The sequence below is a fragment of the Dermochelys coriacea genome, chromosome 3, assembly GCF_009764565.3.
Source record: "Dermochelys coriacea isolate rDerCor1 chromosome 3, rDerCor1.pri.v4, whole genome shotgun sequence".
Classification (NCBI taxonomy): Eukaryota; Metazoa; Chordata; order Testudines; family Dermochelyidae; genus Dermochelys; species Dermochelys coriacea.
In genome coordinates, this window is record NC_050070.1 from 29,576,975 (window position 1) to 29,597,842 (window position 20,868).

Sequence of the window (20,868 nt, forward strand, 5' to 3'; positions counted from 1 at the left end):
CTGGGCGCCTGGCCAACAGCTGCCATTCTCTGGCCACCCAGCTCTGAAGGCAGCACAGAAGTAAGGGTGGCAATACTTCACCCCCCCTAAAATAACCTTGTGACCCCCCTGCAATTCCCTTTTGGGTCAGGACCCACAATTGGAGAAAAGCTGGTCTTTGTGAAATCTGTATGGTATACGGTAAAAGCACACAAAAGACCAGATTTCATGGTCTGTGATGCGTTTTTTGTGGCCTGAATTTGGTAGAGCCCTAGTTATAAATGAGCTGCTCTTACATGAGGCTGGATAAGAGCTTGATCATGAGAGATACTGACCACCTGCAACTCAGCATGCAACTCCTACCTCAATGGGAGTTGGGGCACTGCAGTATCTCTCAGGATAAGGAATCTAATTACAGCACAAAACTGAATGTTAATTTCCAAGGAGATAATGTAAATTACAAGCTGCACAGACTAGTCTTGGACACAGTGCTGAGCACATCTCTGTGTGCTTAGGTGGGGCAGCATTCGTTCCCCTTTGTAGCCAGCAAGCTGTGCTGGTCATTGTAGAGATAGGGGAGCACCTGATCTCCTCTCTACCTCTGTTAGATGCTGGGGTGGGGGAGGAAGGGGAAGAAGTCCTTGGGCTCAGGAGAGAGCCTGGACTGTCAGGGTGAGGGGGCAGAATGATGGTTATGTCACCCCTGCTTTGGGCAACTCTATACAGTATTTTGAGCCCATTTACTATAGAAGATTCCTGCATCTCCTCAAGGGTCAATGGCAAAGCACTGTAATGGAGCCAGGCCTCCTTTCAGGCTGCTCGCAGATTGTGGTGTTCCTTCATCTCCAGAGAGCTCAGCTGTGGCATCCCACAAGGATCAATTCTCTCCCCAGCCTTTTAAAACATAGGTGAAACCATTAGGGGAACTGTGTGTTGCCATGGTCTTAAATGGCAGCAGGTTGCACCTACCTCTACATCTCCTTTACTCCCCAGCACAGAGAGCACTAGCTCCAAACTGTCCCTATGCCTTGCTGAAATCCCATCCCCTCACCTTCTATTGAGGGTGGCTAGCTCTCAGTTGTCAAATTGGTCCTCACCTTGTCAGTGCTTTTGGACTGCCTCCTGCTGCTGGAGTCTGAAATACAGGCAACTACAGAAAAATGCCTTTCCACTTACGTCTGGCTAGAGCATTGTGCCGGGTATATTTGGGTGATGACTCTGCTACAGTGATCCATACTTTTGGGATCTTCAAGATGGATTACTAAAGCCCTTTTCACTTGGTCTGAGCACTCCAACCTTAAACAGCTAAAATTAGTCCAGAAAACAGCCATCCTCTTCGCATCGTCTCAGTGCTCTGCATTCTCTGGTCAAACCAAAGTCTTCATCCTTGCCTTCAAGCCCCTCCATAGAATTGGCTCTAGATATCTTAAAGAATGCTCCCTCTTTCAATATGATGATGATCTTCTTGGGCAACTACATTCTTCAGGAACTATGAATCTGTTAAACTCAAGGGTGAAGCTTGTAAGAACGGGAGACCAGATTTTCTGGGCAACTGAACCTTGGAACTTATCACTGAAGGAGATCAGAATGACTACCAGTGCCTCCAGAGCAGAGTGTAAAACCCTCTTCTCTGTGTTAGTATTCCCCCAGACACAACTAAATCAGGCGAAGAGAAAGAGGAGGGCAGTGGTAGCAGTAAAAGGAAGGAGAGGGGAAAAAGCAAATTAAAAAAATGGAAAATTGCACCCATTTCCACAAAGGTAGGGAGAAAAATTAGAACAGAGGTTTTCATCATCTTGGTTTTTACTTTTGGTGAGGAGTTCAGACACTGAGGTGATGGGGAGTATGATAAAACCCTAGCTAAACAAATGGAACACAAGGGACTGCTGCTATCTAGTGCAATGATTACTTTGAAATTAAAAATATAATGTTATCTTGCATCTGGCAAGATCTTGTGACCAATCTTAGGTTAGGGTTTCTTCTCTGGCGGTGACCTTGTTCCCTTTGAAGTTAATGCCATTTCTTTGATGGGAGCATGATTGGACCCTGTGATCTAAACAACTGTTTATATCCATTCTAATCACTCCGAATATTAGGATTTCCCCAGAAGATTTTTAAGCACAAGGTCCACCTTTGCTCATGAAAAAATGTCATGCAATACAGTGATATCAGGAAAGGCTTTGATGCTTTGTAACTTTCTTACTGTGAGACTCTAAAAAGATTGTTAGCTTGAATCCTGCCACATATCTTGTTAGGGATATTTTCTTTCTAACACTAGGAGGACTGGAACTCGGGGTCAAGTTTCTTCTTTTGTCTTCCACTGCTGAGGAAGTAATCCATGTTTACTAGAGTTTTGCCAATTTCAGTGTTCATTCTACTGCCGATAGTCTGATTGGTGGTGTTGGGAATGTTGTCTGAGAACACAGGCATATACTCAGGCAGTTGCTCCTGCTCCTTTTTCTTACCCTGGAAAAAATAAATGGAAAGACCCTTGCTTAAGATTATGGGTAAAATTTTCAACAGCCTCTAATTCCCATTTTCAAAAATGAAAGTCAATGAGACCTAAGACTCTAAGTCACTCAGATATTTTAAAAAATTTTACCTGACATTTTATTTACTGACTTTATGTGAAAATGTTCTGTAGAGACAGTAAAATTAATCATTATTAAACTAACTGAAATTGGTGATGCCCCATCAGCTTCCAAGAAGACACACCTTAATTTGCTGTTGAAAAGTGGTATGTCATCTTATTCACCAAGGGTCAGCAGTCTTTAAAGAAGCAGCATCCAAGAAGTTAGCTCTCTGAGCCAATCAAAGAATAGTCTGAGCAGATGGTAAGTTAACGCACCAACTTTCATCCAGATAAAGTGGTTTCAGATTGGCTGGTTGAATCATCCATTTTTAATTTTTTTTCCAGTCATTTGGTATTTTAAAATATAAATGGTCCTTTGTCCTTACACAGGTAAATTTCCAGTTACTCAAAGGAGGAGTTTTGGCTGAGTAAAGGCTGCAGGATTGGATTCAAAGTCATTGGTGTACATTCTTGTGATAAGATAACACTCCCCCTCTTAGAATATAGGCACCTGCGGGCGAGGGGAGGGGGGAATTCTACTTCAAGCCAGGACCTGATACTGCTCCCATTCACAGTGAATGTGAATTTTATCATTGGGACCATGACTTCCTATACAAACCCATTGACTTCAACAGCATTGCATGGGCTGTCAGTCACCGCTCTGGTGGTGGTGATGGCAAGAACAAAAGATGGAAGATATCCTCCACCCCCAAGTCATCAAGTCCAGTAACCTGCTATTCTAGGCAACCACATCATATAATCCCATTTATAAACTTGTTGAGCAAGATGATGATGGGTTTTTTAAAATAAATGAATCAGATTCTGTTGTGCTGACAATATTTCTTAATTTCCTTCCTAGGCTGATTCTTCAAGTACCATTTTAAAATGTCAGTCCTTTTATGGCATTTGTACTTGATTCAAAACTGAAATGAAATACACACCCAGTGCATTCCATCTGCTTAGAACAAGAATAGCAGATGTGTGGCACTTCAGATTTCTTAGGCATATTTTCCTGCTGTTTTTAATCTTAAACAATTTGACAAATTATTTTCAAGGATGGCTCAATTTAGAAAATTAGCCTACTAGAAACTCTGTTGTAAACCAAAAAAGAGCCTGGATTACAGTTAGTAAATTTATGTGTAACCTACCATTGGATCATAGTCCTTCATGAAACCCCAATTCTGGTACCTTGGAGTAGAAAAAAAAGTTTTTAACTTGCATGTCTCATTCCTGTTCTGTACTTTAGTTTCATAAACTTTCTATGATTTAAAATAAACCTGATTCTGTATCATAGAATAAAGCTGCAAAAGTCAAAGAATAGTGATTTTAAGTGATCCGTTAATTTTAGGGCTCTTTTCTTTTTAAAAGAGAAAATGAGCAGGCTCAGCCCCGATTAAGAGATTATTTTGGCTTATTTAAAATGTATAAATATTTGCAGTGACTATAGATGTCCCTTTGAGCAGAAGTGGGTATTAATGGAAGACCCGCATCACAATTGGGATCACCCTGTGCCAGGCAGGACACAAACGCATAGTAAGACACAGTCCCAGTAACAAATAATAAATGAAAGGTTTTCACTCCCATTTTCTCTGGACAAACTCTTTCCTCTCAGCAGAAGTAGTCAGATAATTACAATAGTGATTTTGCCTTTTAATACAGACCAGGGTTTTGGGGGTCCCTGCTGTACCGATCTCTCTCTCTCTCTCTCTCTCTCTCTCTCTCTCCAGATAATTTTTATCTCAATTGTGTGACTAGAATAGCATGGTACAGTCAGACTTTATTTTAGAACCAAGCTGTACATTCCTCTCAGATGAATCCAGCTCTGAATTTGAACACAACTGGGCCAGAAGTTGTTAATTCATGTTCTTATATGGTGCTCATCACTGTGGTACCTGAACAATTAAAATCACACACACACAGTGGATACACAGAATGGTTTCACATGGTGCAGACGTGGATCTGCTCTTAGCAGGAGCTGCAAACATCTCCATTTACTGAATTGGCTGAAAGTTCAAGAGCGTCAGCTTCAAAAAGTGGATGAGCTCTTGTGTTCCAAAGACATGTGTGTTATGGTTGCTGGCAAACGATCCCTTGCCAATCTCTCCTATCATGCCAATAATATATGCTGCTCTGATGTCCGTCTTTGCACACTTTTTCTCACAACGAAAATTCCATTTCCAACAACCCACAACCTAGAAATCAGCTGGTGTCAATTAACAGTTATTATTAACAATACCCGAACTTTGACATAGAGTAATCCCCAATCTTAGCCAGAATTCTAGGTATTCTACCTTGGTTTTTCTAGTTAATAGCCATATTAATAGAAAGAAATTCCTCCAAACAAGAACAAACATAGAGGTATTCTGTATGTTTTTTCACAGCCCTACAGGCTGTCATTTTTAAAGTAAACAGTAAGGCAGAAGCACCTGAAGTCTGTGCTCTCCTTAGAAAAGTAACTCAATAAAGAGAAGTTTTTTGCTGTTGTGTCTGCCATTTGAGAGTCTATTTAAGTTCCAAATCTGACGTTTTCAGTCCATCCATTTCCTGCTGCTCAGACTAGTTTAATAGGAGAACAGTTTCTTACAGTCATAAAGCTCTCTGTGCTTAACACCTCCCTCCCGCAATGAGCACATGGCTTTCATTGTTATCATGCTAAGCTTTATTTGCAAGTAGGGGAGCAGCCACCTGCTACAGTGTTTTGTACAAATGGACTAACTGGAAGCTGTGGCATGATCATAGGATTGTGAGTCAGAAAACCTGAGTCCTATGCCTGACTCTGCCACTAATTTGCTTTGTGAGTTTGGGCAAATCCCTTCACTTTCCTCATCTGTAAAATGGGGCTAATGACAGTATAGCCATCTTTCTAAAGTGCTTTGGTATCTGTGGAGAAAAGGTGCTATCTCAGGGCTTGCCTTCCTAATGAGTTACTGCACGGCAATTCATAGTGTAAATCTACAGCTCACTAGCTTGCTGTGCAGTATCTCACCAGGTGGACAGTGCTACTGTGGTGTGGAAGTCCTGCAATGCAGTTTAGCATATAATAATAATTAATTGGCATTGCATTTATTATTATTATATATTTTCATATCTCAGTAGTGCCTAGAGACCCCAGCCAAGATCAGGGTCCCATTGTGCTAGGCGCTGTACAAACATATCAGATCTGGATAATGCTATATTTGTATTCTGAAGTACTAGTAATCAAGGACTGCCTAGGCTTCATCATATGAAAATCAACCCATTGGTCTCATTCCCTTAGGCCCTCTTTCATTCCCAGGCTACCAGAATGGAGAGGATTTCTCCCATCCCAAGCTCTGTGAGGGGACGTGGAGCTGCTGGTGAGCTTTGTTCCTCTCACCTGGAGGCTGAGTTGAAAGAGGCAAAGAGAGAAGTTAAAAATATGTCCCTGAGGAAAGAAACAATCATTGCTAGGGTTGGTGTCATCTGCAGGAGGCTGGTGGGAGAAGGGGAGTTACCAAAAAATCTCTTCCCTCCTTCCCAGTGAATCCAAGGGAAGGTCATGGTAGCTGATTACCCACTTATTACCTTGCTTCCCTGGTGTCTGGCTGGATGAGGTTGGCATACAATCAGAACTCAAGCTAACCTTGCTTTTACCAAACATATTCTTCTAGCGGGCATGTTGATGTAAATTGGAGAATGATCACAAATAGTGTCAGGTTTCAGAGTAGCAGCCGTGTTAGTCTGTATTCACAAAAAGAAAAGGAGTACTTGTGGCACCTTAGAGACTAACAAATTTATTTGAGCATAAGCTTTCGTGCGCTACAGCTCACTTCATCGGATGCATTTGGTGGAAAATACAGAGGGGAGATGTTCTCTGTGTGTGTATATCAATCTCCCCTCTGTATTTTCCACCAAATGCATCCGATGAAGTGAGCTGTAGCTCACGAAAGCTTATGCTCAAATAAATTTGTTAGTCTCTAAGGTGCCACAAGTACTCCTTTTCTTTTCACAAATAGTGTGCATGTGTGAGAGCGAGAGAGATCTTAAAGCCTGGTTCCATCAGCTCAACTGTGTATATATCCAGTCAAAGCATAATTTATGCCCCAGGCATGCTATACACCCTGCTGATATATTAGTAACAATGGGATTTTCCCTGTGTGGGTGTGTCAATATGTGCGGGGTTAAGGGCACTCAAGAGATTTGCAGGGTTGAAGCACAAATAATTTTTTGGCAGAACGCTCTGTCCAGTCTCTATGTCAGCCACTTCCAAGAATTTGAGGACAGGCAATAATATCAGCATCTGTGCAATCAATTCAGATACTGTCACATTTCTATCCTCACTGTGTGGACATCCATATACAGCTGAGCAGTATTAAGCCTGGGGTTCCTTAGTGTCTCTGTTTCTGCTCAAGCACGACTTGCCCAGAGATACACTCCAACAGAGTATTGCCAAAAAGAGGAGAACAGAGATAGTGTTTACTCTTGGCAGTTGCAGAATTAGGGCCTGATCCAAAGTCCATTTAGTAGAAGTTTTTCCATTGACTTAATGGGTTTTGGATCAGGCCCTCAGGGTATGTCCGCACTGAGCGTAGGTGTGATTTCCAGCTCAGGTTGACATACCCACACTAGATCAATCAGAGTAAGTGCACTAAATATAAAGTGTAGCCACAGCAGTGCAAACATCAAGCTGGGCTAGCTATCCTGAGTGCAATTCCATCTGAGACCCTAGGTACATACTCGCATGGCTAGCCCCTCCTGCCGCTCATACCACCACGGCTCCCCTTCTGTCTTTATCATGCTAGTTTGATCAGAGGTAGCGCAGGTATATCTACTTGAGCTGGAAATTACCTCTTCCAGCTACAGTGTAGATATATCCTAAGTCTCTGAGCAATGGCAGTGTTAAGACAAGCACTTGAAGTTGGAATTGAGGTACTTACCAATATTTTCTTCCCCTCCATTCAGCCTCCATAAACTCCCTCCAGATCTTGTCCTGCCGAACCTGGTCCCTCCGCAGTGCTGCCTGCTCCTCCTCCCGGGCCCGGGCTCCCTGTTGTCCTAAGACCCGACTGGCAGGCAGAGCTTTCCCATGCTGGGGGGTGCTGAGAGAAGGAGACGAGGATGAGGCAAGTTCCACCAAAGGTCTGGCTGCTGGTAACTGATACCCGGCGGAGGTGGTTCTCCTGAATCCAGCTGATCTGCTTCCCATCTGTGTCTCCCCTGTGACGCGATATGTTGTCACCACTAGGAAGACTAAGAGGAGATGCTCTCTAAGACCCTCCAATCCCACAGCTCTCTCTCCTTCATCCCTTTCTCTCCTAGCACTTTCTTTCAGGATTTGGCAAGGAATCTGCACTAAGAACCCAACCTCCAACAGGCAATCTGTGTGCTATTTTGTTTCCCCTTTACTTAATAACCCTCTTCTACTAGGCAGCTGATTTGCGTTGCTCCATTGGGTGACTGCTAAGAGAAGCATTATTGTAATAATAATCTTAAAAAGAACAATCCTTACCAAAGGCTAAAGATACCAGCTATAGCCAGCAAGTCCTAATTCTCAGCTTCTGAGACACCAGCTACTGCTGTGTAAAGTCAAGACCATGCCACGTTGATTGCAAAGTCCCCAAAACAGCGGCTGTGTTAGTAGCAAAGCCTGGTGTAGAGTGTGCTGCCAAGTTTGCCAGGGTTAGTTTTATTCTGTGTGTTCAACTGAAACAGGATGCCCTGATAGTTGCTGGTTTCCCCAGTGTGTTTACTGTCGCCATTGGAAACCAGGCTGGCTCATGAATATTTATCCCGGAGGGAGTGGAAACCAATGCAGACAGCTGCTGGGGACTTAGCTTTGAACTCTCCTCAGGACGGAGTTTCTGTTTGTTTAGAATAAGGTCTTTCCAGGGATCAATGTTAGTTTCATACTTTGAAAGCCTCTTAATTTCGGGCCTGACTAAGAAAACTCCCATTGAAAACTCCTCAACAATCAAAAATTGGTTCAGGAGGCGTGACCTTTAATTGCTTACTGTTCTCTGGACAAGGAGCTGACCAGCTGCTAAAAGTCCCTGGGTGCGCTGTGACAGACTAACACATCTAGCTGGGGGTTGAACATTAAAACTGTCCTCCAGCCTCATCTTCCTTATAAATGCCACTGAACTGAAGAAACAAGCCATTTCCCAGTCCACTCTGTTACTTTGCTGGATTTCTCCTCTGGATCTGCTCAATGACTTGCATCCCAGATTGCTCTTCAGGATATGGTACATGTGGTTGATTAGCCATATGGAGTGATACTGTCATTCGGTGGCATTTACAAGCAAGCTGAAGCAGGAGGCCATTTTTAACTTTGAGCCTAAGGTCCAATGTGTTTATCAGTCAGTGCACTCCGGAGTTCAACTTTTGACAGATCAGCAGTGGGGTCTCTGAGGGAGGAGAGAGATCTATATCTCTATTTAGATTTGAATCTATATGTAAACTTACAGTGATTGCCTGTAAAAGGTCAGAATTTGCCAAGAGACACCTCCGACTTACCACAATTACTTCTTATTTTGAATCTAAGAAAGGAGTCTGGAATCCCAGATGTCTCATTACAATCTTCAAGCCACCTCCTATTTGTAGAATACTCCCCCAATTTTGGTTCACCAAGCTCCTGCCAGGTCTTTATTCACATCCCTCCTTAAGACTCATTTCTTCAGTGATGTCCACAAGAAGTGAGTCAATAATAATTTAAAATTATATAAAAATCATCCAGGTGGGTACATAGCTAAACCGGAATCCCTACTAATTAGAACCCACTCCCAGATACCTTTGTCTGTACTCTGTGTAAGGTGACATTCTAAGGCTCCAATCCTGAATTGGGATGCACAGGTGTGGACTCTTGCACCTGTACAGAGCTCAATTTAAGTGAGTGCATTCTTGATGCAGGATCAGGGCCTATGTGTCCATCTCAGAGACAGACAAGGAACTAGTGATTTAAACAGACCTTTCTGACTCTGACCCCACTAGCTGAGAAGAGAGGTGAGTGTTTATCAAATTGGGAATTTTGGTCATAAACCAAGGTAGGCTAGGTAGGAGTCTACATATGGGACTGGATGTCTCATAGCATTCAGGCTGCTTCTCTGGACACAGTATGCACTGGGATGGTGGTTGTGACATGCCTGTAAAATAAAAGGACTTTGGAAAACATTACAATACTATGATTTTCTGACATATCTACTGCTTCAGAAACAAGACGATCAAGAGCTAAAAATGGAACTTTATGCTTTAAATTACTCCACTTTCTTTAGGGATTAGAAGTCATCAAGCAGGGGTGCTACCATACCATTAACACACAGCAGGGTGAGTTTAAGGGTGATGTTTTGGACATTGCTCTGAAATTCCTTGCTGTATGTTCAAATCATCACTAATATGAAATAAAAAGAATGGTTTAAGGAATGCTTGCAGATAATGCCCTACTTTCCCCTCTTATCATGTACCTGTAAATATTTCTGGTTACCCAGAAAGGATATTGTAGTGGGGGACTCATTTGGAATTAGGATGGTTTTTGTTTTATGCTGCTCTCTTTTTATTAGTGTATGTTGATGGTTACTGGGACTTGACGTAGTAATCTGATTCTAATGTACCAATAAGACTTTTTTTTGTGGGGGACTGGGTACTGGACATTTTAAAAAGGAAAAGGAGTACTTGTGGCACCTTAGAGACTAACAAATTTATTAGAGCATAAGCTTTCGTGAGCTACAGCTCACTTCATCGGATGCATTTGGTGGAAAAAACAGAGGAGAGATTTATATACACACACAGAGAACATGAAACAATGGGTTTATCATACACACTGTAAGGAGAGTGATCACTTAAGATAAGCCATCACCAGCAGCGGGGCGGGAGGGGGGGGAAAGGAGGAAAACCTTTCATGGTGACAAGCAAGGTAGGCTAATTCCAGCAGTTAACAAGAATATCGGAGGAACAGTGGGGGGTGGGGTGGAGGGGAGAAATACCATGGGGAAATAGTTTTACTTTGTTTAATGACTCATCCATTCCCAGTCTCTATTCAAGCCTAAGTTAATTGTATCCAGTTTGCAAATTAATTCCAATTCAGCAGTCTCTCGTTGGAGTCTGTTTTTGAAGCTTTTTTGTTGAAGGATAGCCACTCTTAGGTCTGTAATCGAGTGACCGAGTCTTGCGAATACAGACTAATACGGCTGCTACTCTGAAACCTGTCATTTTAAAAAGGGACACTCTAAGTGGCAGAAACTCTGGTCAGAAGTTTACTGTATATAGTTTGTTCACAGGCCTGTGTTTATGTAATGGCAGCATCCAGAATTCTCAGGTAGAGTTTAATGATATTCTTGATTTTTTTCTCCCTAAGAAAGTAATGTTTTACTATGTTTTTCTGTGGGGAAAAAATCTCAGCTGTTTAGATATTAATTTTACTTGACCAGAAGAGGAGGTTGTAGTTTAAGCTATGTAAAACTTGAATGGATGGCTGAGGATAACATGCATTGCTTTTTTTAAAAAAAAACATTATTGTAAACTACCTAATTTCTCCAAAATGTCAACTATTTAAACTATACAATAGTTAGAAAAATCAGACTGTGTAAGTCAATATCAGCTGTATTTTTTCTTATCTGGAACCAACTTATGCTTTGCCTTTGGTTGAAATTATTTGAGTTGGTAAATTTATTGCTAGAACTCCCATCCCAATCCCATAATGAGTTCCATGAGGCGCAGGGGTGAGCCTGTGTTATTCTCATTGAAGGATAGGGATTACGAGTCTTGTCCTTAACCCTGTATTGTTTCATGGAAATGGTTTGGAAAATTCAGAGAATGCATTTTCATCTATCGGCAGAGAATTTTGTCTGTAGAAGTGGGGAGGGAGGGAAGACTGTAATGAAGTCAACATGGTAGAAAAGTCAGTGTATATTGGCAAATGGCAGAAAATATCTGTTTCCTTCCAGTCTATGGCACTCTGGTCTTGTGGTCAGAATTCCACTGCTTGGTCTTTGTGCTCAGGTTGATCTCCATCAAAGTTAGTGTGACTCTGTGCAAAGGCAAGGTTCTGCCCATGGGATTTGGTTTCAGGACTAAGGGTCTGGAATTCTTCCTAGTGTGTTTGTTTTTCAGAAGTCTCTTTTTTATATTTATGTTTCTATACATTGCAGAATGGTACCGTAACGTTCTTTTTCTCTCCCCGCACTCACTAATGTGTTGGGATTTTTTTCCTATATAAATAGAGACTTTTTTTTTATATTGAATGAAATATGCATTCTTCTAAACTCTCAGGATTGCTGTGGTATTTTGTGAAGGTGAGAGCAGAGGAGTGGATTGGCCTGGAGTCCCCCGGAATAAGCATCAATCTCCCAGTGACAACTGAACACAATCCGGGAGATTTTAATAGGACCAGTCAGAGCTGGCAACCCTAGAGTGGGGGATAGGAAGAAGTCTGAGTTCTTCCATTCTTGGGCCTGTTGCTGAATTGCAAAGTAGTCTTGGTCAGGCATATCATGTAACCTTTCTTTGCCTTTTATATTGTATATAGCACTGTGCACAAACCATAATTAAAATTATAGGTAAGAAAACTACAAAAAGGCCATTTAAAGTGTTTGTCGACTTGCCAGGAAGATTGCCATAGATATTCCATGGTTTAGGTTGAGATTCCTCGAATTGAAGGCCAGAAGGGATCATTATGATCATTTTCTCTGGCATCCTGTATAACACAGGCCAAAGAGTTTGAGGAGAGAGCATTACAGAGTAGAGTTGTGGCACTTGAAGAAGAAAGCCATCCATTCTACCACCATCTTGAGATTATATCTGGGAACACTAGGCCTTCGGTCATCACTGGTCTTAATTACCTTAGTGGGGCATAAATTAAGACACAGTTTATGAGGTCCCATGTTACTAAAAGAGATTATATATAAAATCTTGAGGTATACTTGTGAGATAAAAGGCAGCAGGTGCAGTTTGCAACATATTGGCCTCAAACTCTTGCAGACAAAGGCCCTAGAGCAGTTGTGCTGCTGTGTTCTTATGTGGCTGAAATTTGAGTAGTTTTCAGTTGGTGTCCCAGATAAAGCGCATTGCAAGAGGCAGGAAGGCATAGAGTGTGAATAGACAGCCATACTAGGCCGTTATTATTTTATATTTGACGTTCATAATTGCTTAAGGAACATTCTCATCGCTAGAGGGAGCTTTTGCACTTAGATAATAGAACAGCATTGCTTTATCTTATCTTATCTTTCCATTTCCCCCTGCACAATTTGTCTAAATAATTCCTAGAGCACTTCATTAGTTACTGGGAAAACATGATCAATTATTTATGAAACAACTATGCTTGATATCAGTTTAATAGGAATCTAGAGTAAGGCAGCAATCTCATCTCTACCCACAAACACAAGGAGCCATTATTAGCAGGCAGGTGTTTTGAGGAGATCTGCTTCAGGTGTACCAAAGAGTATCTGAATTGCCTTGTCACCATTCACACCAATGTTCTCATTCTGTCTCAGTTGGATAGTATTCAACTCAGGTGTAAGATCGTATTCATAGCAGTATGTTGCATTGTAGATTATGATATTTCAGAGCCTATTTTAATTTTTAAGATGCCTTTTCACTCTCTTTCCAACTGTTATCCATTAGTTAGTTGCAATCTAAAGTATCCAAGAGCATTTTCCTCGAACAGCCCCTAAGAAGGTTTCCATTTGCCATCTCCTCACCACCTTCAGAAAGGGGGAGCAGCTTTGCTTTCTTCTCATAATTGCTTTTCTGCATCTGTTTGAGTGGTTGGTTGCCTAATAGAGTCACTGTAGCTCAGCTTAAATACAATAAGGTCAGAGTTTACAAACTTGAGTGCCCAAAGTTCATCACCTAAGTGCTATTTTAGGCACCTAAATAAAAGTGGCCTGATTGTCAGAGGTGCTCAGCATGTGCCGCTTCCACTGACTGAAAATCAAACTACTTCTCTTGAGGCCCCCAAATATGGATCTAAGGGCCTAAAATTTACTTGTTGTAGCAAAACATTTTTAATGCTTTAATTGTAGTTGTTTGCTTATGTGGCTTAGACATCACTTACCTTTTAAAAATAGAAACTCTATTGTTAAATCCCCATGCTTCAGGGCTTCAACCAACCTTGAACTATTGGGGATTAGGGGGAAACTTTCACTCAAGGCAGGTAATCCTTGGTAATCCAGGTAAACTGGTGGGTTTCTTGCACCTTTCTCCGAGCCTCTGGTACTTGCTGCTGCTGGTGACAAGATACTAGACTAGATGGGCCTCGGTCTGATTCAGTTTGGCTATTCCTGTGAACTGACAAAATCATTTAAAACTGATGTTTGTAATCCACTTTCCAAACTAGGTAGGGACCTAGCACAGCCCTCATTTTAAAGTGATTTGATCAAATCCACATTGGCCAGGCATACTGCGTGAGCAGGAAATGTTTAACTGGTTAAAACCAAGGACATCCCCCTCATAAACTGGGCCATGTTTGTCTGAGATCTGGAAAGCGGGTAACAGTCTGTGCGTTGAAAGCCTAGTTAGGCTGATTATTTCTTCTATTCCGAGATCACCTGTATGTTCTAAAGTTCAGTTCTGTCCTTTATCTCTTAGGGTTGTTTAGTGTCTTTGTTCTTGTTTTGTTCTTTGCTGTGGAGCTGGCATTTTTTGTTCCCCAAAGAAAGCAGCAGTCAAAACAGTGTAAAATCTTCCTTCATGTCTTTTGAACTTTCTATTTTTAGCTTAATCTTGCAACATTACACATGCCAATACTCGGGCAGCAATACAAAAATGAAAGAAAAACAGCTGAGGTCCTCATGAATCCCAAGATATGTGGCAGCAGCAGTCAAACAAAATTGGATCAGCAGCATTAGTTAGCATTTTAAATGGGTCAGACTGGACTCTGCTTGTGACAGATGGCTTTCTAAAGATCTTTTTATAATTTTACTGAAGACACTGAATTAAAGCTTGTCTACAATGATGGGCAGTACTCCAGCTCCCAGGCAAGGAGGCTCTGGGTTCAGGAGGCCCCTGTCTTAGAATGCTCAGGTCAGATGTGAATGGACTCTCCGGAATGCTGAGACCAGTTTAATAAGCTTCTAAAATAGCAGTAGCAGTTGTTATAGGAATAATAATGCAGTTGCATTACCAAGGTAAAATTACACAGGCTCTCATCAGCTGATCACTAGATGGGGCAATATTGCCCCATTAGGTAGGTGCATTAGAGGGATTTTACACCTTCTTCTGAATATCTGACATTGGCCACGGTCAGATACCAGCTACTGGACTAGATGGACCACTAGTCTTTTCTGGTAGGACAGTTCCTATGCCTCTATATGTCAGAAGGGAGAGGCCATGAGCTGCAATAGTCTATCTACACCTGGGAGGGGGGGTGGGATTCCCAGCTCAAGGAGAAATACCCATGCTAGTTCTGATTAAGCCAGCACACTAAAAATAGAGTGTAACTGGGACAGCGCAAGCAATGGGACGGGCTAATTGCTCCAAGTACTTTTGTAGCATCTCAGAGAGTACATACTTGGGAGTTGCCAGTTCATCCTGCTACTCATGCTGCTGTGGGTATATTCTATTTTTAGCACCCTAGATCTCTCAGAGTTGGTGCAGGTATGTCTCCTGGAGCGGGAATCACAACCACAGCTCGAAGTGCAGACATACCCAGTGTATATGCCATAATTTGAACAATTGCGCTACAACTGCTGTACAGACTGTTTAAATCATCTAAATACTAATGGCCTAGAACCCTGCTTTCCCCACATTTTCCCCTCCTTTAGGTGGTGGTTTCACATTTCAACTCACCAAATGTGACTCTGGGGCCAAATTTTTAGAGAAGTGGGTCTGATGGGCCACAAGCAAAAACCCAGGGTGCAATTGTTTGAGTTATTTTGTTCACATAGGTTGGGATGTTCAAAGGGGCCCAATGGGAATTAAGGTGCCTAAATGTCTCAGGCTCTTTTTAATATCCTACTCCAAGTTTTGCAATTGCAGCTACTTAAGAAGGCCTCCATATTTAAAAATAGACATAGTAGAATTCATTTTTTTAAAACAATTTTGATAGAATATCAATGTTTATTTTAAAGCCTTTTTTAATTCTTGGTATACATTTTTACAGTTGCATGAAATTATGGATTTTAAGCATTTTTATTAGGGCTGTTGAGATTAAAAAAATTAATCACGATTAATCACACTGTTAAACAACAATAGAATACCATTTATTTAAATATTTTTGGATGTTTTCTACATTTTTAAATAAATTGATTTCAATTACAACACAGAACACATTTCTAAAGATAGCGACTGCACTTGACCCAAGGTTTAAGAATCTGAAGCACCTTCCAAACTCTGAGAGAGATGAGCTATGGAGCATGATTTCAGAAGTCTTAAAAGAGCAACACTCCGATGCAGAAACTACAGAAGCTGAACCATCAAAAAAGAAAATCAACCTTCTGCTGGGGATAAGGGTTCCCAACTGTTTCAACCCAGGGAGCCTACTCATGGCTCAGAGCTAACTATGTCCTTTTCTTCTTTTCCTTCTTCTTTTTCTCGGTTTACTTAATTTGCTGCTGGTAGACTATACTTTAAACTGACCTGATGGGCTCAAATGGTAAAAGGTAACTATTGTGAAGATGTTAAAAGAGTAACAGCTGTGGTGTTACAAGAAGAAAGTTTTTGTTTAATGATAAAACTCAGTTATATAAATGTAACTATGTGCAACTCTGTGCAGTCACATTGGATGGAAGCTTGGTAATTAAATTATCCAAGGGGGTCAGTAGAGTGGCTACTACCACCACTATGCTTCTGTCCCCAGAAGCCTTTAAGAAAATCAACCTTCTGCTGGTTGCATCTGACTCAGATGATGAAAGTGAACATGCATCAGTCCGTTGGATTGTTATCAAGCAGAATCAGTCATTAGCATGGACGCATGTCCTCTGGAATGGTGGCTGAAGCACAAAGAGACATATGAATCTTTAATGCATCTGGCACATAAATATCTTGCGATGCCAGCTATGCGAACGTCTGTTCTAACTTTCAGGTGACATTGTAAACAAGAGGTGGGCAGCATTATCTCCTACAAATGTAAACAAACTTGTTTGTCTGAGTGACTGGCTGAATGGACTTGTAGGTGCTAAAGTTTTACACTGCTTTATTTATGAATGCAGTTATTTTTTGTACATAATTCCACATTTGTAAGTTGTACTTTCACAATAAAGAGATTACACTACAGTACTTGTATGAGGTGAATTGAAAAATACTATTTCTTGTATCATTTTTACAGTGCAAATATTTGTAATAAAAATAATAATATAAAGTGAGCACTGTACACTTTGTATTCTGTGTTGGAATTTAAATCAATATATCTGAAAATGTAGAAAAACATCCAAAAATATTTAATACATTTCAATTGGTAGTCGATTGTTTAACAGTGGGTGATTAATTGCAATTAATTTTTTTGAGTTAATCACGTGAGTTAACTGTGTTTAATCCACGCCCTAAGTTTTATCTATTTAAATTTCACAGTTGCAGGAAACAATAGGCAGGATCAGACAATTATTTAATGTCAGTGAACATTGAGATTCAAAAAGTTAAAGCTTTATAATAGTTAAACCACAAATTGTCAACATCACATGTTACAATATGTTAGGATTGGTTAGTTAAATTTCAGTAAAATGATTGGTTAAGGTATAGCTAAGCAGAACTCAAGTTTTACTATATAATCTGCAGTCAGTCAGGAAGTAAGGGGGGGATGGGAACAGGGAATGAGGGTGCGGAAATTGGAATCATGTTTTGCTAAGGGGTGGGGAATGGGAACGGGAACAGGGACACAGGTAAAGCTCTGTGGTGTCAGAGCTGGAAAGGGGGACACTAAGGAAGGAAACTGGAATCATGCTTGCTGGAAGTTCACCCCAATAAACATCAAATAGTTTGCACCTTTGGACTTTGGGTATTTTTGCTCTCTGTTCATGCGAGAAGGACCAGGGAAGTAAGCGGGTGAAGAAATAAGCCCCTAACATCTTGGTGCCAGTGACTCGGATGCATCACATCGGATAGGTGAGTGGCAGTCTTTAAGTCCCCCTCCCCAACAGTCCGCGCAGCTGCTTGGAGGGGGTATCGCAAATTCTCGTGATGGTAGCTGTGGGTTCTGGCAAGCGAGGGTAAAGGATTTTTTGGATAAATGCATATGGAAGAACCAGGGCCCATACCAGGTGCAGGGGTCAACCTGGGATGAGATTAAAATGGAAATGGAGGAAGTGTTAGGGGACCCAGAAGGATGAGGGGTGGCTGAGGAGCCCATCCTCCTTGGTATATGGGTAGGGGAAGAAGGTCTCTGCCCATTGGGACTGAATGCCTTTCAGGGAAAGGAGGCACTTCAGTCCACTTGTGAGAGGTTTGAAGTAAGGGCAGCATTATGGGAAGCTGCCAGTAATCTTTCAAGTTTGGTGCTGCTTCAGCAAGGGCTGCTGAAGGACTGTAAATTAGTTAGGGGTGGTTAAAGATGATTTTACACAACAGGGTTTAAAGTCAAAAGCAGAGTTAACAGACTACCTTTAGAGACTGGAGCTGGGACTTGGTCCTGGGGGAATGGAGAGAAAGAAAGAAAGGAAGAAGAAGGAAAAAAAAAGGTTTCAAAGTGCAAAATGGCAGGGTTTGCAGAAGCAGGTAACAACCCCACTCTTCTCCCAGACCCAGAATGAGAACCTGGGGATGAGGGTTCCCAACTGTTTCAACCCAGGGAGCCTACTCATGGCTCAGAGCTAACTATGTCCTTTTCTTCTTTTCCTTCTTCTTTTTCTCGGTTTACTTAATTTGCTGCTGGTAGACTATACTTTAAACTGACCTGATGGGCTTAATTGGTTTCTTTCCTCCTCTTCTCCCACCTCTCCCCCTGCCTTTCCACACTTTTGTTTTTCTGAAGTTTTAATGGAGGGTACTTTGGATACTTATGTGAAATGTTTTTGGTTATTTTGGACAAAGTATGAGGGAGGTCTGCTGTATTCCACTGGAATTTTTGGAGTAAAAGATCCATGGGCATCCATGGAGACAAATGTTTTACTGCCTCTTTGAACAGTCTCAAGATAAAGACAGCACAGATTAAGGCAGCTGTGTGGCAATAGTTGTACTTGGTGGATAAGTTGTTACAGACAAATTGCACTACCTTAAAGAACTAAATGTAGGAGTAAGTGATTTAAAGGAGTGAAAAATTACAAATAGCTTTTGCAAAAATTGATAATACAGGGTTTGGAGGAAAGTAAACATTTGGGAGTTGTGAAAATGGTAAAAGGTAACTATTGTGAAGATGTTAAAAGAGTAACAGTTGTGGTGTTACAAGAAGAAAGTTTTTGTTTAATGATAAAACCCAGTTATATAAATGTAACTGTATGTGCAACTCTGTGCAGTCACATTGGATGGAAGCTTGGTAATTAAATTATCCAAGGGGGTCAGTAGAGTGGCTACTACCACCACTATGCTTCTGTCCCCAGAAGCCTTTACAGCTATTCTGAAGGAAAATTGGCCCTTTTCCAACAGAAATGGTCTATAAGGGACTGCTGCAGGCGGAGAGATAATCTGATCAAAATTATTTGACTATTGGGTAATGTAATCAAAATCACTAAAGGAATGTAAGAGGTTTCTATTGCAACTTAACTTGGCTGCCCCTGGTTGTGTCTAGTTGTACAAGATGGGAGTGTAATCAAGGTACAGTTGTGTAAAACAGTAATCGCAGTGCAAGGGATGTTAGGCAAAAGAGAATTTTGTGTGTGTGCATAGCTAAAAGGAAAAGGGGAGGAATGATGGGAACACTGAGCCTGGGGGTGGCTCTGGGGGATCAGATTGTTGCTTTGGTGGGTGTGAATGAAAACTCTGTGGGCACGGGGGAGGCAGTTACACCTTGTGTAAAATTAATATGGCGAATGTTATGGAGGTTAAACTATGGAAGGCGTATGCATTTTCCCAGGACGTGTGCAGTGTATATTGGAGAAGGGGTAAAAAAAAGGAAATGAAAACAAAACATGATACTTAATTAAAATCCTATTAGGGTTCCAAAAGGAGCCACAATAGGTTGTGCTTTCTTTTTCAGATCTTTGTATGATTTGGAGCAGGAGATGAAAGTGGAAAGTAATCAGAACTCTAGTGGAAGTGGAATGTGTTCCTTTTAAGACAGTCTCTGAGCTGCTAATAGCTTTGGATCCAAAAGCATGCTAGAAAGCCTCTGTGTAAATGCAAAAAGAAAAGGAGTACTTGTGGCACCTTAGAGACTAACAAATTTATTAGAGCATAAGCTTTCATGAGCTACAGCTCACTTCATCGGATGCATCCGATGAAGTGAGCTGTAGCTCACGAAAGCTTATGCTCTAATAAATTTGTTAGTCTCTAAGGTGCCACAAGTACTCCTTTTCTTTTTGCGAATACAGACTAACACGGCTGCTACTCTGAAACCTGTGTAAATGCAAATTACCTAGCTGATGGGCACAAAGGAGCTTCAGATAATGAATACATCTGGTCAGCAAACAAGCTACTAGAAGACTCGGATTATGGCACTCCAGGAAAGGGAGGTGAAAAAAGAAAAAACAAGTCAAGCTTAAAAATAAGGGGAACAGGTTAACCTTAAGGGGTGTGTGTGTGTGTACAGTGCTAAAATCTAAAGCTGTCTCAGCTATTACCTGAGAATAAACGTAATGCTTGGTACAGCAGAGAAATTATTGCAAACTTGGTCTGTTGTACAAGAGGGGAAACTGAGGTACACACCCTCATGAATTTCATAAATGACCAGTGAGTGGGGTAATTCACTAGCCTGACTATAGAACAAAATAAGGACAGCCTGGAGGTAATTCTTCTGTTTTTCCTGCAAATAGCAAAGAAATTTGTAAAAGGAAGTGGTATTATTATTAGGCAATAATTTGTCCCCACTAGGGGGTGGTGGAAATTGTTTCTTTTGTTTTTCAGATACTCTACAAGCAAGCTGGCGCCAGCGGAAAAATAACCCAGAATACCATGGATCTATGTTTTGTGTTGTTTGTCTGTGGTGTTTTTCATCTTGCTAGCATTGTTGTGTTTTAATGAACAGAAACATGATGTGGGTGGGGGATGGCTTCAAAAGGCTAACCTTGCAGGGTGGGAGATGTGTATATGGGAATGCAAAATGCTCAACTAGGAGGCCAGCACCTGTAGCTACCATGGTACCTGGAAATGGAAATGGAACGGCAACTAAGAAGGGCCCCACAAGCTCTATGGGAATAATGAGAAGGGGAGGAGCTCACTGGGAATCAACGAAGGGGTGTGTGAAATGGTATAAATCAACAGAAGATGTTTGGATGTGCCCCTCTCCTATGACTATGGAGAAGCAGGATCAATGGCCTATGCAAGGGGTGGACAATTGGGTGTAC

The 20,868-nt window shown here is 41.4% G+C and overlaps 1 protein-coding gene across 1 annotated transcript; it reads right to left on the reverse strand.

Moving 5' to 3' along the window:
* Window positions 1-59: 59 nt before the first annotated feature.
* On the reverse strand, window positions 60-8,272 carry C3H2orf50 (chromosome 3 C2orf50 homolog). Its single transcript, XM_043510241.1, has 4 exons — window positions 8,019-8,272; window positions 7,447-7,726; window positions 3,700-3,739; window positions 60-2,445 (listed from the first exon to the last, which is right to left on the reverse strand). Exons 2-4 carry the CDS (start codon window positions 7,713-7,715, stop codon window positions 2,254-2,256), a joined length of 501 nt encoding a protein of 166 aa, XP_043366176.1. The 5' UTR covers window positions 7,716-7,726; window positions 8,019-8,272; the 3' UTR covers window positions 60-2,253.
* Between the last annotated feature and the right edge of the window lie 12,596 nt (window positions 8,273-20,868).